The sequence below is a fragment of the Oryzias latipes genome, chromosome 18 (assembly GCF_053564925.1).
Source record: "Oryzias latipes strain Hd-rR chromosome 18, Olatipes_Hd-rR_3.1".
Classification (NCBI taxonomy): Eukaryota; Metazoa; Chordata; class Actinopteri; order Beloniformes; family Adrianichthyidae; genus Oryzias; species Oryzias latipes.
Genome location: NC_136254.1, coordinates 33,564,725 through 33,590,000, shown reverse-complemented (window position 1 = coordinate 33,590,000; position 25,276 = coordinate 33,564,725). Strand labels below are relative to the sequence as shown.

General features: G+C 40.5%; 2 protein-coding genes and 2 long non-coding RNA genes across 4 annotated transcripts; 2 read left to right on the top strand and 2 right to left on the bottom strand.

Annotated features, from left to right (window-relative positions):
* Positions 1 to 4,408: 4,408 nt before the first annotated feature.
* LOC110014835 (myelin-oligodendrocyte glycoprotein-like) lies at positions 4,409 to 8,970 on the bottom strand. The gene is made up of 4 exons (XM_023965992.2): positions 8,706 to 8,970; positions 6,541 to 6,876; positions 6,267 to 6,454; positions 4,409 to 6,188 (listed from the first exon to the last, which is right to left on the bottom strand). Exons 1-4 carry the CDS (start codon positions 8,785 to 8,787, stop codon positions 6,165 to 6,167), a joined length of 630 nt encoding a protein of 209 aa, XP_023821760.1. The 5' UTR covers positions 8,788 to 8,970; the 3' UTR covers positions 4,409 to 6,164.
* Positions 8,971 to 9,019: 49 nt separating this feature from the next.
* On the top strand, positions 9,020 to 12,799 carry LOC110014838 (myelin-oligodendrocyte glycoprotein-like). The gene is made up of 4 exons (XM_023965996.2): positions 9,020 to 9,186; positions 11,012 to 11,347; positions 11,434 to 11,621; positions 11,700 to 12,799. Exons 2-4 carry the CDS (start codon positions 11,116 to 11,118, stop codon positions 11,721 to 11,723), a joined length of 444 nt encoding a protein of 147 aa, XP_023821764.1. The 5' UTR covers positions 9,020 to 9,186; positions 11,012 to 11,115; the 3' UTR covers positions 11,724 to 12,799.
* A 3,484-nt stretch (positions 12,800 to 16,283) lies between these two features.
* Positions 16,284 to 16,609, bottom strand: LOC144987015 (uncharacterized). Its single transcript, XR_013650864.1, has 2 exons — positions 16,535 to 16,609; positions 16,284 to 16,420 (listed from the first exon to the last, which is right to left on the bottom strand). It is a non-coding gene; the product is annotated as an uncharacterized LOC144987015 (long non-coding RNA).
* A 7,986-nt stretch (positions 16,610 to 24,595) lies between these two features.
* LOC144987016 (uncharacterized) lies at positions 24,596 to 24,941 on the top strand. The gene is made up of 2 exons (XR_013650865.1): positions 24,596 to 24,698; positions 24,813 to 24,941. It is a non-coding gene; the product is annotated as an uncharacterized LOC144987016 (long non-coding RNA).
* Positions 24,942 to 25,276: the final 335 nt, after the last annotated feature.

Here is a 25,276-nt window from a genome sequence, read left to right as displayed (position 1 = left end):
AATGAGGATTAGCAATCTCATTGATTCCAGTTTGGTGGAGCAGATTCAAGAATTGAACAGGCTGCATTTGGGCTGGAGTTCACCCCCCCCCCCTACTATAAACAGGTAAATGAGAACTCTTCAAACCAGGAGAAATCTGTCATTTTTCTGTAACTTTAGTTCTAAACTGAGTTTCTAGAAAATGACACGTCTCTCTAAATTGAAATGATTCTGTATTTTTAATGTATTTAATATTTTACGAGACAAACATTGATGATGCACTTTATACATTCATGTGAATCTACTGATTTACAAACTGTAATGACCAAAGTAATGGAGTAGACGGTCCTTGTAGTTACTTCCTGTGATTGTTAGTCAGAACAGAAAGAGTCTTTAACAGCAAAGAAGAAGGTTTTCTGCTCAGATGCTGGTTGGATGGTTGATCACAGGACAGAAACTCAGCAGATCACCTTCACAACATCCTGTTGTTGTTTTTTTGAAGTTTCTTGTTATTTTTATGTCCAAAAGTGTGAATTTAAAATGTTCCAACTCCTAAAATCAGCTGATCCAGTTCACTCCAACCATCAGGAATCAATGGTTTGATCATCTAAACAGAAAAGTTTGACTTTATGATTTATGTCAGGGTCAAATATCCAGTTTTTCATCCATAACTGGTAACAAAGATGCTGGAAGCTCATTTCGCTCGCATTTATTTACCATTAAAAATGATAAACATGTCTTTACACTATATTGAATTATTATTATTGTTGTTTTTTCTATTATTTAATGAACTTATCTCAGCAATAATAAACTAAATATTAGTGAAAAATTAGTGAATGAATATATTTTTAGTTCCTTTTTCTTCTAGTTTCTCTGTTGAAATCTTTATTTATTTGTTTGTTTATTTCCAAGTCTTCAACTAAAAACTAAACATCATAAATAGAATAACAATAAATGACAGTAAATGACTCAGTGAGGCTTCAATGGGATTGTTGCTGTCATGGTTCAAAACTGAAAACATAAAAAAATCATCCAAAAATGTTTTTTTCTTCTTAAAACTACAAATCCCAGTTTTTTTCTGGTTGAAGCTGCAGCCACTGAAGGTTAAAAACTCCTGTTTGGTGAGATCAATAAAGTTTGATTGTGGTTGATGATCTTTGTGTTTTTGTCTTCTGTTTATGGCAGAAGAATTTCAATGGAGTTGAAGTTCCAGAGAACCTTTGAGCAAACCTGTTTGGATGGTTCCCCTCCCGGACAGCAGGGGGCAGACGTGAGCAGGACGCTCAAACCCAGATTTCTCTTTTTCATATTTATGTACAAACATTTGAAATATGCAGACAACAAGATCTATAATGAAAAATAAGTAAATAAATCATAAAAATGAACAATTTTCCTCCTTGAACACGAACAAAAACAGAAATATGATAAACCATGAAAGGACGTTTGCTTTGATGTGTAGAAAAGAGAAACTAAAGAATTGAAGCTGTAAGAAACTGATCATTCCTGCAGAAAGATGAGATCCTGAGAGAATTCAGGACTCACTTTTTGTTGTCTCCTCTGAAAGACACAGTTCAGATCACCGTCACGGTGATCAAAGTCACAGTTTTAGAGTCACGCTTCAGATCAGTTTTAGGTCAGGAAGAAGGAACAAACAGGACAAAACTACCAGATTAAAGATGACAGAGGATTTATTTCATGTTTCAAACACATAGTTCATACAAAAACACATCAAGTATTTACAAACACACACAGACCAGAAATCACTGCAATCATTTTCTCACTGAGGACGATTTCTAAAAACACTAAAGACATTTCTGAACTCAAGATATTCTTAGAAAAATATCAAGACGTCCGGATAAACAAAAGTGCATTTTGGTGCATTTTATTCTGAAAAACACAAACAGATGATTACTAGATGACTAACACCACTGGGTGGGGGGGGGGTTTCTCCGGTCCACATGTGCAGAACCGTGGCTACTGATGGATCCCGGTTCATCGTCAACCGTTGCCCCCTTACTGCTAACAGTGGGGGCAGATGCTGATGTGACTTATTGTTTTCCTGAACGGACCGAGGTCGGTCACTTTAGGTTCTCCAGGTAGAACTTTAGAATAGAATAGAATAGAATAGAATAGAATAGAATAGAATAGAATAGAATAGAATAGAATAGAATAGAATAGAATAGAATAGAATAGGTCTTTAATAATCCCTGAGGAAATTTAATAATGGCCATCTGCTCACACTCATAAAACACATGCACATATTAAAAACAATAAAAATGGTAAAAATAGCAAAAGACTAAAAAGATTAACAGATAAAAAGATTAATAATTTAAAAAACAGTGGGTAAGAAAATGAAATTAAATAAATAAATAAAAACAAGAATTACAAGAAATTGCTTCTAAGATGTCCTGCCAGAGGATTGTATTGCCTGATGACACGAGGAACAAACGATTTCTTCAGTCTTTCTGTGGAGCAGCGCTGGGACAGCAGTCTGCTGCTGAATGTGCTCCCCCTGTTGGTGAAGGCCTCATGTAGGGATGTGAGGGATTCCTCATGATGGCCCTGAAGCTGCTCAGACTTTTCTGTTCTGCCACCTCCTCCACCAGATCCAGCTTCAGTCCCACCACAGAGCTTTCCCTCTTGATGGTCTTGTTGAGCTGGAGATGTTCTTCTTGCTGCTATTGCACCCGCACACAGCAGCATAGAGGAGACACTTTCCACCACTGACTGATAAAACATGTGGAGCAGTTTAGTGCAGATGTTAAAGAAGCGCAGCCTCCAGAGAAAGTACAGCCTGGATTGGGTCTTCTTGTAAAGCTGGTCCGTGTTTGTACAGTCCAGCTTGTGGTCCAACACAACCCCCAGGTACTTGTAGGTCTGTACCATCTCCACACTTTCTCCCTCTATCTGCACGGGCTGAGGAGTTCGGGCTTTCCTTCTGAAATCCAGAACCATCTCCTTGGTCTTCTGGATGTTCAGCTGCAGCTTATTCTCCCCACACCAGGCCACAAAGTCCTCCACCAGCCGCCTGTACTCCCCCTCCTCTTCTCCTTTGATGTAAGCCACTTTAGCTGTATCGTCTTAGAACTTCTGCATGTGGCAGGTTGAGGTGTTATAGCGGAAGTCGGACGTATACAGCGAGAAAAGAAGAGGAGACAGCACAGTCCCCTGTGGTGCCCCTACACTGCAGCTGAGGGTACTGGAGACAGACCCCCCCATGCGGACATACTGCTCCCTGTTGGTCAAAAAGTCCATGATCCAGGACACCAAGAATGGTTGCACAGTCATCCTGATGAGCTTCTGCTGCAGCAGGTGAGGATGGATGGTGTTAAAGGCACAGGAGAAGTCAAAGAAAAGCATTCTCACAGCGTCACCTCCTTCATCCAGGTGAGAATAGGTGCAGTGTAGCAAGTAGAGGATTGTGTCCTCCACCCCTACTCTCTCCCTGTATGCAAACTGCAGTGGATCCTGATCTTTATTCTGAAAAGTCTCTTCAATCCTTGAAGACGAGCAAAGCAGCTTTGGAGAGATGGGATGTCTTCAGACCAGAGGAGGTTTCTGACCCTACATGAAGAAAAAACAAAGGATGGAAGAAACTGAACAGAACCAGAACCACAATCATGCAGAAATCCACAGAAAAGAAGCAGAAACACAACAGAACTCTGCTGCAGACATCATGAACCGAGACTGAGACAGGAGAGTAGAAGTCTGTTCTGCTGCTGTCACTCCTTTAGGTGACACTCCCCACAGATTTGCTGTAACCTGATCTCACATTGTAGTGTCATGATCGTCCACTAGGGGTCCCACGGAGCAGGAACTTTCCCCCCCATAACATCCACAGGACTGGAACTGGATGACTTTGAGTCAATGACCAAAATCAGACATGAACAGCAGCTTTTCTGATGTGAATAAGGCAGTTATTGGTGCACCATAGGTGTGACCATGTTAATCACTTTAATGAAACTTGATTTTCACTTTGCCATCATAGGAAGAGTTCAACACCTATGGGTTTTTTCCTAAATAAGAGACGACTTTTTAAATCTGGACTTTTATTGTGAAAGAGGACCAGAACAGGGTCAGATTGTTGAAAAATCAGAATTTTGACTCCATTTAATCCAACGTTTTAGTGACATCATCTCCCCTCCATCCCACCTTCTCCTCTGCATCCTCCACCCTCATGTCCTCCTTCTCTCCATCATCCACCTCCTCTTTGGTCTCCCTCCTCTTTCCTGGTGTCTCCTTTTGGAACACCAGAAGACCCAATCAAAGCTCCAACATCTTCCTGACAGTATTTCTGACAGAAGATCAAAGCAGGAAGAGGGAAGTGGTTTCCATGGAAACGTCTGTCAGCTGCTCCTCCATCCAGAGGAAAAGAAAACCAAACAGAGCAGCATCTTCTCAGGAAAAAAGATCCAGACCATAAACGCAGGAGGGTTCATCTTTTTATTGATTTCACAGTTTTACCTTCACTGTTGTTTTTCTGCTGTGACATTTCTCTCTTAAATCCAGTGGTGGATCGTACATTACACACCTGGGCCTTCAGTAGAGCTACGTCTGAATCATTTAACCCTTCATGAAACATTTTTATTTCTCTAAATAAACTGGATTAACAAAACTAAAGAAATCTCACCATGCAACTACAACCAGCACAAACACATTGAAAACAATCACATACATTATGAATATTATTTATTATGGTATTCATCATAATAAATGCCTTCACTTGGGTTTTCACCTTAAACCTAACTAAATCCTCCATGGAGTACATCACAGTCAGTCTGTTTAACCGATCCAGAAGTTCTGTGTGGATCTGTGTCAAACTGGACGAGGCTGCATGTGACTTCCTGAAACTACTGTCCAATCAGAAGGTCTGAAAAGTGGGACATTGCCTTGGCCTGCTAGAAGGCCCTGCTAACACCATCTTAAAATCTGGTTGAAAGAAATGAATGACCGACATTGATTTAGCATCACAGGACCTTCAGAACAGAGATTGAAGGCTCTTACCCTGCCTGGCAAAAAAGTACAGCTGAAATGCGATTGGTTAAATAGTCCAATGTGAAAATACGTCTGTCTGGAAGCAGCATAACCGTCATAAACACAATAAAAGGGAATGGACGGACCATTTGGGATGATTGAATGAGTATGCATGGACAAAATATTATTACTACATGTGTTAGGATTACGTAATTTTCGTTTGCTTACACGCTAATCACAGTAATATTATGGTCTCAATTCTATCTTTGATTAAGAAAACAATGACGTGGGAAGCCAGAACTCCTCTGTGACAGACAAGCTCCTCCTTCTGCAAAGTCTAGCAAAAATTCTCATCTCCTGTGTGGTTCTTCTCTTTGTTAGAGAAAAGTCAGAACACTGACAACATGATTCAGTTATTTTTTAGGCCTTCAGAGAAGGTTTTGAAGGCCCTGACGGCCCACAACTCATTGATTAAATACATAAATGTAAAAGTTTTGAACTGTGCGGTTTAAGAGTCTGAATATCAGAGCAGCTTCAGGAAAAATACATAATAAAAAAAAAAATCACAGCTAAGTGAGCAAAATCATTCCTATTATAATAAATATCAGGGACGGGTTATTCTTTCAGACAACACAATATCTCCCCTTTATGACACGACCTCTTGAGGTCACTTTCAGTTTGAAAAAACCCTGAGACTCTCAGGTTTCAACTGTCTGTCTGTGTTCATTTCACTTTGTTCTGGTAGAACTTCCAACATTTTAGCTCACAGACACCTTTGATGTTGTCTAGAAGAACACCAAGAACCACAGGAACCTGAACAGACCTGCTGTGGGTCGGTTCCTGAAGGAGAACATGAACCAAACTCTCAACACTTCAGATCAACCTGGATCAACACTTCAAACCACTGAGATCCACAAACATCGTCCAAAACCTCAGACCTTCAGACTTTACGGTGATCCAGCACACCTTCAGACTTCAGGAGTTGAGAACCGCAGAAACAGCTCCAGAAGGTTCTCCAGATGAATGAAGGAGTTCCAACCATCAGACAGAAACGGGTCAGAACCAGAGCATCCTCACGTCTTCATGGACCAGTTTCCATCCACGGTAACACAGCGGTGACGGGCGTGTAGCGTCTCCATGTGGCTGCAGCTTCAGAAAGTCTCTTCAATCCTTGAAGACGAGCAAAGCAGCTTTGGAGAGATGGGATGTCTTCAGACCAGAGGAGGTTTCTGACCCTACATGAAGAAAACAAAGGATGTTAGAAACTGAAGATTCCTGCAGAAAGATGAGAGATCAGAGAATTCAGGACTCACTTCTGGTTGTTTCCTCTGACAGACACAAACACAAACAGCAGAGAGGATCACTGAGGGAAAAAGTCCAAGAAGGATCCAGAGAGCCGGTCTGGAGCGACTGATCCAGATCCGGTCTCCTCCTGGATCTGGAGTGGAGATGATGTCAACCTGGGATGTTTCCATGGTTGGAGCTCTGACTCCGTTTGGCTCTGAAACAAAGAGATGACATCATTTCCTGCCTGCTGTTCAGGACAAATGTTCTTCATGTGAGGGAGAACCTGCAGAGCAAACTCACCAACAACCAGCTGAACCGTCTCCCTGAAGTTCTTCCCAGGAATGAAGCAGCTGTACTTCCCCTCATCCTGGAGCGACACGTTCCTGATCTTTAACGTCACGTCTCCTCGTTTGAGTCCGTCTTGGTCCAGAGACACTCTCTGGATAAACGACTCTATCATGACTTTGGTCATGATCTGTCCATTCCAGTACAGACACACAAAAAGGATGCGGCCCTGTGGATCAGGCTTCATGTCCACTTTGGTCCACTCCACTGAGAAACCACGCAGATCCTCCTGAGAGTCCAGGCGGCACGGCAGGATGACATCATCACCAGGAGCAGCAATGATTGGTTCACCTGGAAACAAAGAAAACAGGAAGAAACTTTTCTAAATCTGAGTCTTTACCTCCAAGTGAAAATGTCTTCTCAATGTTTGATTTCTGCTTCTAAAAGATCCAAAGTATTTCTGTCCACATAGATATCAGACCAAAGGACATGGGACTTTGATTGGACCAAAGACAAATCCTTTCAAAATAAAAGTCCAATCCAAACTAGAATCCAATCCAGAAATGAGTAAAGAGGATTAAAGCAATAGTCTTTTCTAATTCTATCTAAAGACACATTTCAATCAATGATTCCTGATGATTATTCATTTAGTCAAATGTTTTCAGTCTTTCACCTCATTTCTACCAAAACAGTTTCTACTTTAAAGTCTTTGATCACTGACTGAATACTCAGTTTCTGAGGAACATTTGAGGAAAACAAACTAAAACATGGTTTGGAAAGATTCACAGCAGAAGTTTTGGTACAAATTTAACAGACTTTTACTTTGGTTTAAACAAAAAAAGGATAAAAAGTTCCACATAGAAAGAAACTGTGTGTCAAATCTTCCACATTTTGATCATTTTCTGTTTGTCTGAATACATTGAAACAACTTTCAACAATTCTGCAGAGAAGAAGCAGAAACAGACCAGAATTCATCCATCAGGACTGAACTAAGACTGAAACACAGACTTGTTCAGAGTTTGTGAAGAACAGAGACGTTAGACTTGAAAAACGGATGAGAAACTATGATGAACTGTCAGTAGATACTAGATCAGTCCTCTTATGGGTGGGAGTGGTCTAATGTTTGCTACTTGCTATTCCTCCCACGACTTTCCAGCATCTTCAGGTCGACGAAGACGTCTGTGTTCGTTTCAACAATCAGGCGTCAACAGCTGATTGTATCAACGATTTGATTTTTTTTTATTTGATTTGAAATGGTTTATTTCAAGCAATAAAGTAGAAATAATGCACAAAAGCAATATAATCATCAGTTATACATTCATACAGTAACTAATACTAATAACTAATACTAATCACTAATACAGTAATTTGAAGATAGTTGTATTCGCAGAGAGGCACGCCACGCGTCCTGCTGTGAAACCCGGAACCAGAACGATGCACCAGCAGAAGATTTCAGAACAGAGAACAGTAAAAACTAACTTTGAACTAATAGGACAACTGCAGCAGACTGTTGCAACGGTAAAAAAATATTAAAACAAAATGAATTAGCAGAGCTATAGTATCGAGATCATTTCTCTTCCAGAGGATCAATAACATTCTAAAAAGTTCAGTTCTATGGTAGTTAAATAAAGAGACTCAACGCGCATGCTCACTCAGTTGATCTTAACCAACAAATTCAATTCTTTAAAAGAACTTTATTGATCACAACGCTCCAATACAAAACAGTGTAATTTCATAACAGTAAAAGAACAAGCCAGGGGAGGCAAATTATTATTACTTTTTATTTTTTACTATTATTTTTGACTTTTAACAAGAAAACAAAAAGTCTGACATTCAAAGAAAGTGTGTGTCAAATTTTCCTCATTTTCTGTCCGTCTGAATACATTGAAACAAAGTTTCAACAATTCTCCTGAGAAGAAGCAGAAACAGACCAGAACTCTGCAGCAAACATGACTGAACCAAGACTGAAACTGAAAGAAGGAGCTGCTGCTTTTAAAACCAGTCAGTGACGTCATTTGGTAGGCCGGCATCACACCCGCGGAACCAGCAAATACACCTCTGAACAAGGCCAACATGCTCAAGGCAAAAAAGTGCTTCAAAGGTTAGGTAATTTTAGAAAATAAAGTCACGTGTACAATGAAACTGAGTTGAACTAAAGAACAGAACATTCATGAACTTACCTTCAACATGCGAACAGAACCAGAACCACAAACACGCAGAGATCCACACAGGAGAAACCGAACAGGACTCTGCTGCAGACATCGTGATCAAACCATGACTGAGGGAGGAAGACGGAGCTGCTGCTTTAAATAGTGCTGAGAGACCTGAACATCTGAAAGGTAAGTTCAGGTCTCACGAATTACAGAATTCCAATGTGTGGACAGTTTGTGTGAGAAGTGTTGCACGGCCCCAGCATGACCGCCTACTTAAGGCTCACTCAGGGCTGAGGGCGTGGCCACGCCAGCACAGCTCACGCGACCTTGTAGCACATTCCACACATATCGGGAGATGCACGTCAGGGAGCTGTGCAGTCACATTACTGTGCTTGTCTTGTCCCTGACTCCTATTTATAGCGTGGTATCCGTGGAACATCGTGTGTTTCTGCTTCTTCTGTGTGGATTTCTACATGTGTGTGGTTCTGGTTGTGTTCACATGTTGAAGGTAAGTTCATGAATGTTCTGTTCTTTAGTTCAAGTTTCTGTTTGATGTTTAGAAACTTCCACCTTTTATGGTGGCGGTTCTTTCTAAAGACTTTCCAATAAACTAACGTCTGGATTTGTAGAAAGTTTGTTTCAATGGATTCAGACACAAAATGTGGGACTAAATTTTCTAAAAAAATAAGTAACCTAAGCCTTGAGAAAATAAACACAATTTTGTTCTCCCTTTTCTGCTGTGTCTCTGGTGCTGCCTCAGAAGAGTGGCCTCTATTTCATATGTGTGTCACTGACTGGCTTTAAAAGCAGCAGCTCCGTCTTCAGTTTCATTCTTGGTTCAGTCATGTTTGCTGCAGAGTTCTGTTCTGTTTCTGCTTTTTCTCAGGAGAATTGTTGAAACTTTGTTTCAATGTATTCAGACGGACAGAAAATGAGGAAAATGTGACACACACTTTCTTTGAATGTCGGAAAAAAACTTTAAAGTAAAAAATAATAGTAAAAATTAAATAATAATAATTTACCTCCCCTGGCTTGTTCTTTTCCTGTAATTGAACTACACTGTTTTGTTTTGGAGCGTTGTGGTCAATAAAGTTATTTTAAAGACTTGAATTTGCCGGTTAAGATCAACTGAGTGAGCATGCGCGATGAGTCTCTTTATTTAACTACCATAGAACTGAACTTTTTAGAATGTTATTGATCCTCTGGAAGAGAAATGATCTCGATTCTATAGTTCTGCTAATTCATTTTGTTTTAATATTTTTTTTACCGTTGCAACAGTCTGCTGCAGTTGTCCTATTAGCTCAGAGTTAGTTTAGTTGTTTTGGTTCGTTATCTTCTTATCATCAGACCATTTTAACAGACATGCTCCTTTCTTTACTCCTGAATGCACTGGTTCTTCTCATTCTCTGTTTTGACTGTTTTCCTCCACTTTGGTCTGAAATCTTCTGCTGGTGCATCGTTGATACAATCAGCTGTTGACGCCTGATTGTTGAAACGAACACAGACGTCTTCGTCAACCTGAAGATGCTGGAAAGTCGTGGGAGGAATAGCAAGTAGCAAACATTAGACCACTCCCACCAGTGAGAGGACTGATGTAGTATCTACTGACAGTTCATCATAGTTTCTGCAGCCGTTTACCAAGTCTAACGTCTCTGTTCTTCACAAACTCTGAACAAGTCTGTGTTTCAGTCTTAGTTCAGTCCTGATGGAGGAATTCTGGTCTGTTTCTGCTTCTTCTCTGCAGAATTGTTGAAAGTTGTTTCAATGTATTCAGACAAACTGAAAATGATCAAAATGTGGAAGATTTGACACACAGTTTCTTTCTATGTGGAACTTTTTATCCTTTTTTTGTTTAAACCAAAGTAAAAGTCTGTTAAATTTGTACCAAAACTTCTGCTGTGAATCTTTCCAAACCATGTTTTAGTTTGTTTTCCTCAAATGTTCCTCAGAAACTGAGTATTCAGTCAGTGATCAAAGACTTTAAAGTAGAAACTGTTTTGGTAGAAATGAGGTGAAAGACTGAAAACATTTGACTAAATGAATAATCATCAGGAATCATTGATTGAAATGTGTCTTTAGATAGAATTAGAAAAGACTATTGCTTTAATCCTCTTTACTCATTTCTGGATTGGATTCTAGTTTGGATTGGACTTTTATTTTGAAAGGATTTGTCTTTGGTCCAATCAAAGTCCCATGTCCTTTGGTCTGATATCTATGTGGACAGAAATACTTTGGATCTTTTAGAAGCAGAAATCAAACATTGAGAAGACATTTTCACTTGGAGGTAAAGACTCAGATTTAGAAAAGTTTCTTCCTGTTTTCTTTGTTTCCAGGTGAACCAATCATTGCTGCTCCTGGTGATGATGTCATCCTGCCGTGCCGCCTGGACTCTCAGGAGGATCTGAGTGGTTTCTCAGTGGAGTGGACCAAAGTGGACATGAAGCCTGATCCACAGGGTCGCATCCTTTTTGTGTATCTGTACTGGAGCAGGCAGACCATGACCACAGTCATGATACCGTCGTTGATCCCGAGAGTGTCTCTGGACCAAGACGGACTAAAACGAGGAGACGTGACGTTAAAGATCAGGAACGTGTCGCTCCAGGATGAGGGGAAGTACAGCTGCTTCATTCCTGGGAAGAACTTCAGGGAGACGGTTCAGCTGGTTGTTGGTGAGTTTGCTCTGCAGGTTCTCCCTCACATGAAGAACATTTGTCCTGAACAGCAGGCAGGAAATGATGTCATCTCTTTGTTTCAGAGCCAAACGGAGTCAGAGCTCCAACCATGGAAACATCCCAGGTTGACATCATCTCCACTCCAGATCCAGGAGGAGACCGGATCTGGATCAGTCGCTCCAGACCGGCTCTCTGGATCCTTCTTGGACTTTTTCCCTCAGTGATCCTCTCTGCTGTTTGTGTTTGTGTCTGTCAGAGGAAACAACCAGAAGTGAGTCCTGAATTCTCTGATCTCTCATCTTTCTGCAGGAATCTTCAGTTTCTAACATCCTTTGTTTTCTTCATGTAGGGTCAGAAACCTCCTCTGGTCTGAAGACATCCCATCTCTCCAAAGCTGCTTTGATGGTCTTCAAGGATTGAAGAGACTTTCTGAAGCTGCAGCCACATGGAGACGTTTGTCCACACAGACATGAAAACATTGTAATCATGATTCTGAGTTTGAATCTGTTGCTGGTGAGACGACAGGTGGTGTCATATGAACATCTGTGGACAGAACAAGAACCTTTAACAGACCCTGAACCCACACAGCCTCTGGTGGCTGGAAGTGTTCATCAGTGGATCCATCAGTGTGAATGAGACTCAGACTGGAAAACACTGGAGGACAAAGTCAAACAGGAAATGGATTTACTTGAACATCACTTTTACCTCAAAGGACCAAAATGTTTTCCAGTACTGTTTGTTTGAAACAAATGCAGTACTTTAGTTCCAAACAGCTGCAATACTATTTCTACTTTGTACAATATTTTTATAAAATCACTTTTTTGAGTTGAAGCTAAAATCTGTTGAAATCTTTGTGACCTGCTGTTTGTGAATGTTTTTTTTTTTTTGTAAAAAAGAAAACATTCTTTTTTCTGTAACTTTAGTTCTAAACTGATTTTTTTAGAAAAATGACACGTCTCTTTAAATTGAAATTATTCTGCCGGCTCTTCGTTTAGGATTTCTTGGAGGCTTTAATTTTACCATAACTTTGCAAAAATTAGTCATTTGTGTGTCAAAAAGCCTTTCAGGTGTTTTCACAAAAGCTTAAAAATGTCCCATTTTGTGCATTTATTGGTACAAAAACTATCTTTTAACATCTTGATCAAACATTTTGTTGCACAAACTAGAAACATAACTGAAATAATTCCACAGAATAGAGCTAGTTTTCTAACAGTCATATAGTCCATCAAATCATTCCGTTTTCTTTGCTTTTTGTCATTTTTTAGAGCTGGACTTCTGCATCATTTTTAACAATAAGTTTATTTCTTGGTGTGTGACGTCCTGTGTGTGTCTTTGTGAAAAGGATCAGAGCGATTGGATTTTTTTTACAAACTGCTGTGATGTTGACTGAACTGTGACTGAAAAGGGAGGCGGACGCACTGATAGTAAACCAGTCAGTGAATTCCTAAACAGGACTCTGAATGTGACTCATCTCCAGACACAGCAGACACCCACTGTACTGTGGAAGAAGCCCCAACCCCCGTACACATCAACATGGGCAGAGCCAGGCAGGTCCACCACAAAAGCTGGTATTCAAAAATACAAAGTCTTATCTTTGTGAGGCTTATCTTGATCTCTCAGTTCTCAGATGCAGGTTGGCTGATAATCTGGTTCTGGGTGGAATTGTTTTCTAACAGACTATAGTGACTTGCAGAAAGTGAAACAGTTTCAGATTTTGCTTCTACTTCCAGTGTCTCCCATTTCTGTTTGTTTTTGTGATGATGGTGCCTCTTCTAGTCTCTTTTTGCACCTGCAGCTCTATTCTAGTCACGCGCTGCAGCTTTGGTTCCACTTCCCCCTCAGCATAAATTATTGACCAATGATGAACAGCTTGAAGATCAAAGTAAGAAAAAGTGAAGGATGGTTGAAAAACGGTTTCCAGTTGTTTCTTGTTGTTTGCTTTTAAATAGCAAAGTGATTCAGTCTTCACTCCAGTTCATCTACAATCTAGTTTAGTTCATGTTCTGATTTTTCTGCAGTTGTGCAGAGTTTATTTCATTTCTATTTCATTCTATCATGAACGAGATCCTGATCTTTGACCTGCTGTTTCTGTGAACTCACTGAGGAAAAGGAGGGTGGTGTGTTCGTCCGCTGAGCAGAAGCAGGAAATACAGAGACAGGAAGAAGTGAATTGCATTTTCTAGTCTAAAGCAAAACATGAGCACCAATGAGGCGTGGCCAAACCAGAACCTGTTCTAACGTTTCTAACATTCTTTATTTAGGTTTCTACTCACAGGTTGTCACAGTAGCAGGTCTCTAGCGCCCCCATGTGGCTGCATGAACCTTCACCTGTAGAGACGGTGCAGCAGCTCTGATGCCCGTCTTCATGCCAAGACTAAAGTCACAGAAGTTCTCATCCGTGACTTGCTCTTTGCCGATGACCTGCAGCAGCACAACGGACCGAGCATGGAGGGCGGAGCTTCTGTCGGGTCGATTGGATGACAGAATCCAGAATCAGGAACGGCTGACTTTGACTTTAAAACCTTTGAGGGAGCTGTGACCCATCAGAAACCATCTTTACATGAAGACAGGATCAGTTTTTCCACGGTTGACGTGTTGGAACCCACCTGTCACAGTGATGTTGACCTCCCTGCGGCACTTTCCTTCTGCAGACTCACACCAGTAGACTCCACTGTCCATGTAGTACAGCGTGCTGATGAAGCAGACAGATTCATTTCTGCTCGAGGGGGAGGGACAGTCTTCGGTTAGGTTTACCAGGTCGGTCTTTCTCCTGATTCTCCACCCAGAGAGGTCACAGCTCAGAGTGACAGACTCATACTGGAAGAACTGGCTCCTGCTGGGAAGGACCCTCAGAGAAGCTGGAAGACAGACGACCGGCGTGTCTGATTTCCTGTAGTTTTTAAATAACACAAGTCCACCACCTCTTCCACCTTCAAATCCAGCTTGTTTTCCACAAAAAAAGACCAACTTCTTCTGTGTGAGACGAAAACAACAAGCTGCAGGGCACGACAGGACTGTAGATAAGGTCAAACTTTGTGTCATGTCTCTGATCAAAGCTCTACAAATCTCTATTGTGGGCTGAAACTGTGACAACACTCAACAAAACTGCTGGGGTGATGCATGTTTGTAGAGAATCTTTCAAACATTTTACAGAACAAAGCAGAGAACGACGAGGAGCAAAGATGATGATGGAGAAACTTCACTGTCTGACACTGATGGAAGCCTTTGCTTTTATGCACATCTAATGGACTTGATTGGTTCCAAACAAAACTCTAGAATACATCTACAGTTTCTGGAAGAGCTTGTTACCCCCCATTGCAAAAAGTCCCCCCTTCATATAAGGCTTAGCCCCTCCCATAAGTCAAATAACCAAACATTTTCAAAACAAAGTCCTTCTTTTGCTTTGCCAATACTATTAAGAAAAGCATTCATGATAAATCAAAACCTCAATAAGCTAGAAATAAACTTTATTTAGAAACATCATTCAAACAGGAAAACCATAGAAAAGTTTTGAATTTCGACATGTGAAGTCACTTCCTGTTTGCGGGTGTGAATGGATGTTTATGAAGCTACGATGCTCCAGTTTGAACATTTGTGGAGGGAACTAGTGACGAGACAGAACTCTGAACCCTGTAGGCGTATCGGTGTGTGTATCACTTTAAGACAAAGTCATGTGACTGAGACAGAAGGTGTGTCATGTGAATGTGCTGCTCACACTCTGTTAATGAGAACAGAATAGAAAGTATTTGTTATCTTCACTGGGTCCAACTTCTGACTTCATGGATTATTATTATTTTAATGTTTTTTTTTTCCTTTTGATCATTGTTTACGTTTAGTCTTTGAATGAAATGTGTGTCTATTCTTTTCTCTCGACTGTTTTCAGATAAATGAACTTTATATTTTATAGTAGATGAGGTGCTGATTCCTCCATGGAGCCGTCTCTCATCAATTAGAGAACTTTATCAATGCTGAGGCTTCACAGAACTCAGCAAAGAATTGACAGAGTAGACTGAAGTGTTAAAAATGTCAGTTCTTTAACACAGTGTTTTTAAACATTGTTTTGAGCCACGGCACACTTTAACCTTGACAAAAGTCCTGCGGCACACCAGCATCCAAGAATAAAAAAAATAAGGGGAAACTGTATTGATCAAAAGCCCCTCCACAACCTCACATGCATATTTGTGATAATTGAAAAAGCTGGAAGCTACTGAGCCCGTGTCCTGACATTAAGATATAAAAATATATCTTGTTCCCACAGATTAATATCTTGTTCCCACAGGTTATTATGTCGTTCGCACGAAATACTATTCCGTTCCCACAAGATATTATTGCGTTCCCTCAAAATACTATTCCGTTCCCTCGAAATGATTAACTCGTGCAAACGCAATAATTATGTCGTTCGAACGCAATAATTAATCACGTCATAAGTCATTCACGCGGATATGCTCTCTGTACGCCGGCAAAACTAAGCCGCTTTCAGCGGTAACTTCTGTGTCTCTGTGACCCATATTCGTTCAAAAAAGGAACATGAAAAACAAAAATGATCACTTTATTACTGTCTCACTGAATATAAGAAAAATATCAAAAGATTTATGATAACTAGGCTGCTTTGTCATACGATAGCTCCTGCTAGGCTACTACTAGCTCCGCCGCAGAGCTCTTTGATGTATGCCAGCATTTGAGCAACTGGCTGGTCTGTTGTCAGACAGCTGATTTTGTAGTTTAGGGTCGAATAGGAATAATAATATTCAGGACTTGTCTTTTATTAACTTTAGCAGTCAGTCGCTTTACATTTGAAGGCTATAAGGCTACATGCTAACTGACTAGCCGATCATTGATCCTGTTATTAATTTACGTCATAGATTTACAGCAGATACCTTCACATTTCTGTCTGTGTGTGTCTCATTACATTGCATTGAAGACACGGAGGATGTTTAGAGAACAGATTTATTTATTTCAAAAAGCACAAAGCATCCATCGTATTCACGTTCATTCACATGATGATGATGATCTGGTACGCCCTCAGTCATCTTGCTGCAAAAGCCGCTTCCTGCCGCTACTTCCGTGTCTCTGTGAGCATTCAATAGGGGTAAAAATAAAAGCAAGAATGATCGATCTGTTATTGTCTCGATGACAATCTGAAAAATATCATATTAAGCAGGCTGCTTCGCCGAAAGCACTTACCTTTAGCTTGTAGCATAACAACAATGGCAGTACGTCACGTTTCCCAGAATGCTTTGCGGCCAACCATTGGTCTTGTTGTTAAACCTTGGTCACAGGGACACGGTGATTGGCCAATGATTGGCAGGAAAGCATTCTGGGAAACGTGACGTACTGCTATTGTTGTTATGCTACAAGCTAAAGGTAAGTGCTTTAGGCGAAGCAGCCAGCTTAATATGATATTTTTCAGATTTTCATCGAGACAATAACAGATCGGCCATTCTTGCTTTTATTTTTACCCCTATTGAATGCTCACAGAGACACGGAAGTAGCGGCAGGAAGCGGCTTTTGCAGCTAGATGACCAGAGGGCGTACCAGATCATGATGTGAACGTGAATACGATGGATGCTTTTGTGCTTTTTAAAATAAATAAATCTGTTCTCTTAACATCCTCCGTGTCTTCAATGCAATGTAATGAGACACACACAGACAGAAATGTGAAGGTATCTGCTGTAAATCTATGACGTAAATTAATAACAGGATCAATGATCGGCTAGTCAGTTAGCATGTATCCTTATAGCCTTCGAATGTAAAGCAACTGACTGCTAAAGTTAATAAAAGACAAGTCCTAAATATTATTATTCCTGTTCGACCCTAAACTACAATATCAGCTGTCTGACAACAGACCAGCCAGTTGCCCAAATGCCGGCATACATGATCAGAGAGCTCTGCGGCGGAGCTAGTAGTAGCCTAGCAGGAGCTATCGTATGACAAAGCAGCCTAGTTATCATAAATCTTTTGATATTTTTCTTATATTCATTGAGACAGTAATAAAGTGATCATTTTTGTTTTTCATGTTCCTTTTTTGAACGAATATGGGTCACAGAGACACGGAAGTTACCGCTGAAAGCGGCTTAGTTTTGCCGGCGTACAGAGGGCATATCCGCGTGAATGACTTATGACGTGAATAATTATTGCGTTGGAACGGATTAATTATTGCGTTCGAACGACATAATTATTGCGTTCGCACGAGTTAATCATTTCGAGGGAACGGAATAGTATTTTGAGGGAACGCAATAATATCTTGTGGGAACGGAATAGTATCTCGTGGGAACGGAATAGTATTTCATGCAAACGACATAATAACCTGTGGGAACAAGATATTAATCTGTGGGAACAAGATATATTTTTATATCTTAATGTCAGGACACGGGCTCCGTAGGAAGCTGCAGCTGTTTTTCTAAAAGATGTAATAAAGTTAAGTTAGATGGTTTAATAACTGTTTGATTTGTGTTCGTTGTTGTTTCAAGACGTTTAACAAGGACGACTCATTGTGCGCCGAGATGCTATCACTTTAACCCAATGCATCATGGGAGATGTAGTGATGGCGGACAGACCAGCGTCTCTGAGCTTCATTGTTTTGTTCTCTTGTTCCACGCTCTGACATAGGATTCTGTAGAAAGCTACACCGCTAAAGACGAGCTTTAGCTGGTATTTTTGTTGGAACTGAGATACTTTTTGAGCTAAATCAAAACAAAGAAGTGAATACTTTAACCACTTCTGATTGGTCAGACTGCTGACATGTGATTAAGCCTCCAAGAATGATTGGTGGAGACAGTTAAAGGGACGGGACTTTTCCTAAAACAGCTGAAGCTACGGCTAAATCGTGGTACCGTCATTCTTATCAAAATGTCTTTAATAGAATCAAATAAACACAGAGAAAAAAGTATTTTATGATCGTTTATATTCCTAACTACTCAGGGTTTTATCAGGGCCTGTTTGGATGAACACAGAGCTGAAATCCTGGAGATGGAAAATGTTTTTAGATCAGAGAATAGCCGTGGTTACATGGGCAAAATATCTTGATCGGATCAATGGTCGGGTTAAAATTCACCCGTCCACATGGGATCAGAAAACCTTTTTCCGATTAGAACAAACGTTCACATGGGGCACAATTTCGGTCGGAATAAATCATTTGGGCATGAGCAGTAGTGTCGAAAACCGGAAGGGAAATGTGTCCCGTTGTAAACAAACGTTTGCTGTCACATATATTTATGCAGATGTTCGGTTATCTACGAGGCAATCTTCCAAACGTGCTTTTATTAATGTTATGAATATTATGAAGCGCCTGTTCGCTCATCATTTTATATTTAATCCGCTTGCTCAGTGCTTTTTTGTGGAAGAACGGAGCTGATACTAGAACCCAGTGTTAGGAGAGGCTAACAACACGGGCTAACAACATTAGTCTTTTGATGGACACAAAATCCAGGACCATGCGGGAAACGCTGCGATCTGCAGCTTGGCTGCACGTAAATGTGTGGGAATAACATCAGCCTTTATTTTGTCGGGGCACAACTAGAAACACAATTCCACGTGATTTTTTTGAACAGTTTAAGGACTGAGTGGAATTTCTGCTCTGAAAAGCTCACTGTTACGTGCCGAGTCTTTCGGGGATGGACGAGCTTTCTTCTTGCTTTGGATTATTAGTTATGTTAATTGAACGCGGTGGTATCCGGGAGGCGATCGGCCCATCTCCTTTCTTCTAGGTTGGACGTCATTGCCTCGTCGTCCTGGTTGGCCTGGCACTCCATCTACAGCATCGGCCCCGCCCCTCTGCGCTAGGGGCACGGACACATAAGCTGACGTGGCCCAAGCACCAAGGCGGCTGACTCTTCAGCTCGCCATTTCTGTTCTGTGCACTTATTTGTGTTTCGTTTCGGTTCTTGGCACATTAGAATGATTTCTACTTATACTCGCCATGTTTAAATGCTTCTTTCTACGGGCATATGTTCTTTGATTATTGTTAACAGTGTCTACATCACGTTGTGATCCCATGTGGGAGGATATCTGTGTGACAGAACCAATTGCAGCTTATTGCTCCGAATAAATCAGTTAATACGGTTTTGTTGTATTGCTGATTCCCTTTTCCCTCCCACACCCCAGGGTCGTAACACTCACACACACTGTGAGCTCTGCTCTGTCCTCCTGAGTCCTGCAGCCATTAACCCAGAGCGGCGGGTCGGCTCACAGTCCGAATTCTCACACATAACAAAACAACAAAACGCACACGTAACTAAGCATCCCCCCAAACACATTAATAAATCCCGCTGCTCTGCTCAGAGAGGTTCTCTCGGTCTACTGGCACTGGAGCCCGAACGCAGAGCTCGGGTGCCGGGTCCAGACGTCAGTGGACACGCATCCCCCCCGCATCTCCCTCGTGAGGGGTGAAAGAGAGGGGAGAGCAGCTGGTCGGTCCCGTATGCACTCCAAAGCTTTCTCTCAGCGAAACACTGTCTATGCGTGACGTAACCCAGAGCAGCAGTGTCTACAGAATGACCGTTTACATGCTCCACGATTGGATAAACGATCGGATTACCCACCTATCTCCATCAGAAAGAAAGTTTGATCCGAATGAGTCTGACCGGGGCAGAGTATTCCGAACGGCGCGTTTACATGACGCATTTTCTTTCTGATCAGGCGTTCTTTCCGATTACTTTTGCCCATGTAAACGCGGCTAATGAGAGCAATTTCCCGCGGCACACGGGTTGAAAAACACTGCTTTAACCCTTGTGCTATCTTAGATGACCCCCCCTTACATTGACATGTTCTCCTACCATGACAAAGGTGGATAAAGGTGGAGAGGATTTCATGTAATCCATGGACACCAGTGAAGATCACAAATCATTGAAAAAAAAAGGTTCAGAGCTCTGTTAGTGGGTCTAGATCAGTGTTTTTCAACCAGTGTGCCGTGCTCATTGCCCTCATTAACTAATCTAAAAACATTTCCCATCTCCAGGATATCAGCTCTGTGTTCATCCAAACAGGCCCTGATAAAACACTGAGTAGTTATGAATATGAAAGATCATAGAATACTTTTTTCTTTCTGTTTATTTGATTCTATTGAAGACACTTTGATAAGAATGATGGTACCACGATTCAGCTGCAACTAAAGCCATTTTCTGAAATCATTCAGCCAATCATTCTTGGAGGCTTAATCACATGCCATCAGTCTGACCAATCAGAAGTGGTTAAAGTCTTCACTTCTTTGTTTAGATTTAGCTCATAAAGTCTCTCAGTTCTAACAAAAATACCAGCTAAAGCTCGTCTTTAGCGGTGTAGCTTTCCACAGAATCCAGTATCAGAACGTGAAACAAGTGAACAAAACAATGAAGCTCAGAGAGGCTGGTCTGTCTGACAGCTGCAACTTCCTGCTTTTTCTGCCACAGTTATAACAATATGCATGTGAGATTGCGGGGGGCTGTGGATCAATACAGACCATGAGTTTCAGCTTTTTTTTTTTTGGGATGCTGGTTAGCCGCGGGACTTTTGTCAAGATTAAAGTGTGCCATGGCTCAAAAAAGGTTGAGAAACACTATAGTAGATGACCCAACTCCCAATGTTAAAGTGCCTAGGATAGCACAAGGGTTACTAAACTTTAGGCCAGTTTGTTGCATCGTCACACGTTCATCGCCTCAGAGCAAAGACGCTACACAAACATTTGTTCCTCAGTACAAATGCAAGAATGAAGCCATTCGATTTTGGCGTTTACACTAAAAGGTTTGAGCTAATGTACACAAAAACAGCTAAGTCAGCCAATAAAAATAAACTCCCGATTGCACGTATGTTCATGTGAGAGGATCTATGTCAGGCAGGCTGTGATGCTCTGTCACAATGTTTCTGTGGTTGAAAACAAGAGAAACTGCATGTGTTCCTGAAAAAGAAAATACCACAGTTTGGACCTAAAATAACATGTTCTTTCCTCGTTTTGAAATCTCAAATGTTGAATAAACGGATATAAACTAAACTAAAAGGTAAAGGACAACTAAGACCATAGAAAGTCCATAAACTACCTTCAAATGTTTTCTTACAAGGAAAAGTATCAACAGGACAATAAGAGAAATCAGATTTAGATATTGTAAAAAATCCCCTGACAGAACAAACCTTCCTTTAGTTTAAACAGATACTGAACAGAACCTGCAGCTGCTGAAAACAGAGACAACAAAAAAAAGGAAGTCTGAATGAACGGATCTCTGGAGTCACCATGGAAACGCGTGTGGGGGAAAAAAAAAGAAAGCACTTGAGACGGAAGTGAGACGGAGTCTGACATTTTAATGATGGTGTATAAAGATTAAACGTCCATCAAAAAAGTAACACGGCTGTATCATCAAAAAAAAAGAGTTTCTGCTTGGAGAAAATCAACAAACAAAGTAAACGAACGAGTTTCTGATCTTGATTCCATTTTCCTTGTGACGTATTTATATATATATATATATAAAGAATTTTCCAACATTGTCATTACAAATAGGTATTTTAGGGGTGCTATATAAACTCATCATCCTCTCCTTCACTCTCACTTATGGTGCAGAGACATAAGCATAGTAGGACAAAATAACTCGCCATAACACAGATTAGACACAGAGTGTGTTTTATTTTGAAAGGAACTTGGATTTGCTGCTGTCAAAAGTAAAAGAAGTTCAAATCATAATTTATAGATAAATATAACATTATTATTTTAAAATGAATCTTAATATTTGAATGCTGCTTTTTCTGTGATTATGGCGGGAGTTCAGTTATTTTTCTTTCATTTGTTTTCATCGCGAAGCCGCTGTTTGTTTATTTCACTGCATAGTTTCCTAGAACAGGGCGGTATTCCAGAAAGCAGGTTATGCTAGCTCCCACGGTAGGTTTGAGGCTAAGGAAGTTGATAACCTCAGCTTTCGGTTCCAGAAATGGAGGCATGTTTCAGGGTAGGTCAAGTTGCCATAGCAACTCATGCTCTGAACATAACCTGGGGGGTATTCCAGGAAGCATGTTTAAACTAGCCTGACTTTAAGCCTGAACTCTGGCTGAAATCCGCCTGAACTTGCTTACTCTGGGTATGTCGGTTCCAGAAGACCGGATATGAGTTAGAGTAATTACGCTCGACTTAGTAACCCTGGGTTAACGCACGTGCATGTCATGTACATAAAGACATTCTCAATAGATCGCCGATTTCTGGAGAAAAAGAAAAAGCGCGACACTTGAGACGGAGTCTGTCTGAGATTTTAATGACGGCGTATGAAGATTATACGTCCAACAAAAAAGTAACACGGCTGCATCATCAAAAAAAATGAATTTCTACTTGGAGAAAATCAACAGACAAAGTAAACGCACGAGTTTCTGATCTTGTTTCCATTTTCCTTGTGACGCATATTTATATATATATATATATATATTGAACTCTCATATGTCTAAGTTTGAGCCGGTGAATATGCTAATTTTTATAACAATAAAAAGGACGGTAAAAAATGCACGGAGTGCAAAAATTAATTTAAGAATTTCCCATCATTATACTTGAAGAATAAGAGTGTAGGGGTGCTATATAAACTCATCATCCTCTCCTTCGCTCTCACTCGTGGTGCTGAGACGTAAGCACAGTAGGACAAAATAACTCAGCAAAACACAGTAAAACAGCTAAACAACTAAACATATTTAGTCAAAAAGCCACACTTAAACCCAAATCTGTCCAGACAGGCAAAGGGAATGATATCCCAGAATCCCTTGCGGTGCTGATCTAACAGCAGCACCAAAGTTACACCTAATTTATTGAATTAATTTGAATGAAAGCAAAATAATTGTCTGAAAACTATGTGTTATTTTTAAGGTGACCTAACAAAAAAATGATTTCTCTTAACTGAAGCAAATAATTAAGTTAGATCAAAGTAAACCAGTTTAATTTTCCAACATCCATATGTGGTCTTATCTACTGAGCCCGTGTCCTGACATTAAGATATAAAAATATATCTTGTTCCCACAGATTAATATCTTGTTCCCACAGGTTATTATGTCGTTCGCATGAAATACTATTCCGTTCCCACAAGATACTATTCCGTTCCCACAAGATACTATTGCGTTCCCTCAAAATACTATTCCGTTCCCTCGAAATGATTAACTCGTGCGAACGCAATATTTATGTCTTTCGAACGCAATAATTAATCCGTTCAACGCAATAATTATTCACGTAATAAGTCATACACGCGGATATGCTCTCTGTACGCCGGCAAAACTAAGCCGCTTTCAGCGGTAACTTCCGTGTCTCTGTGACCCATATTCGTTCAAAAAAGGAACATGAAAAACAAAAATGATCACTTTATTACCGTCTCAATGAATATAAGAAAACTATCAAAAGATTTATGATGGGTGTGTGTGTGGACAGGCTCCGCCCTTTTTGTACTGCATTTGAGCCTTACCATGGTGATTAACAACCAGTAAACTTGTTGCTCTATGCTGCTTCATGGTCTTATCCCCCTTCCCCTCCTACTATCACCCTCCTTCCCCCCCTCTTTCTAACGTCCCTCTCTCTTCTTCCCCTCTTTCCTTTTCCGTCCGGTCCAACACCAAAGATCTTCAAACATGTTTGAAATTAATAAAGTTTGGCCTCAATTACAAAAGGGGTTTATTCAGACATACCTTTGGTTTGTCTGAAGATTAATAACCCCTCTTGTTAAAGTAAAATATGTCCAACACAAGAGGCCCTCAGCTCTCATCTGTTTGCCCAGCTGTTGGACAGGACAAGGTAGAAAAAAAAAAAAAAAAAAAAAAAAAAAAAAAAGGAACATGAAAAACAAAAATGATCACTTTATTACCGTCTCAATGAATATAAGAAAAATATCAATAGATTTATGATAACTAGGCTGCTTTGTCATACGATAGCTCCTGCTAGGCTACTACTAGCTCCGCCGCAGAGCTCTTTGATGTATGCCGGCATTTGGGCAACTGGCTGGTCTGTTGTCAGACAGCTGATATTGTAGTTTAGGGTCGAACAGGAATAATAATATTCAGGACTTGTCTTTTAGTAACTTTAGCAGTCAGTTACTTTACATTTGAAGGCTATAAGGCTACATGCTAACTGACTAGCCGATCATTGATCCTGTTATTAATTTACGTCATAGATTTACAGCAGATACCTTCACATTTCTGTCTGTGTGTGTCTCATTACATTGCATTGAAGACACGGAGGATGTTTAGAGAACAGATTTATTTATTTCAAAAAGCACAAAGCATCCATCGTATTCACGTTCATTCACATGATGATGATGATCTGTGGTACGCCCTCAGTCATCTTGAGGGCGTACCTTCAGAATGCTTGGCCGCAAAGCATTCTGGGAAACGTGACGTACTGCTATTGTTGTTATGCTACAAGCTAAAGGTAAGTGCTTTCGGCGAAGCAGCCTGCTTAATATGATATTTTTCAGATTGTCATCGAGACAATAACAGATCGACCATTCTTGCTTTTATTTTTACCCCTATTGAATGCTCACAGAGACACGGAAGTAGCGGCAGGAAGCGGCTTTTGCAGCAAGATGACCGGAGGGCGTACCAGATCATGATGTGAACGTGAATACGATGGATGCTTTTGTGCTTTTTAAAATAAATAAATCTGTTCTCTAAACATCCTGCGTGTCTTCAATGCAATGTAATGAGACACACACAGACAGAAATGTGAAGGTATCTGCTGTAAATCTATGACGTAAATTAATAACAGGATCAATGATCGGCTAGTCAGTTAGCATGTATCCTTATAGCCTTCGAATGTAAAGCAACTGACTGCTAAAGTTAATAAAAGACAAGTCCTAAATATTATTATTCCTGTTCGACCCTAAACTACAATATCAGCTGTCTGTCTGACAACAGACCAGCCAGTTGCCCAAATGCCGGCATACATGATCAGAGAGCTCTGCGGCGGAGCTAGTAGTAGCCTAGCAGGAGCTATTGTATGACAAAGCA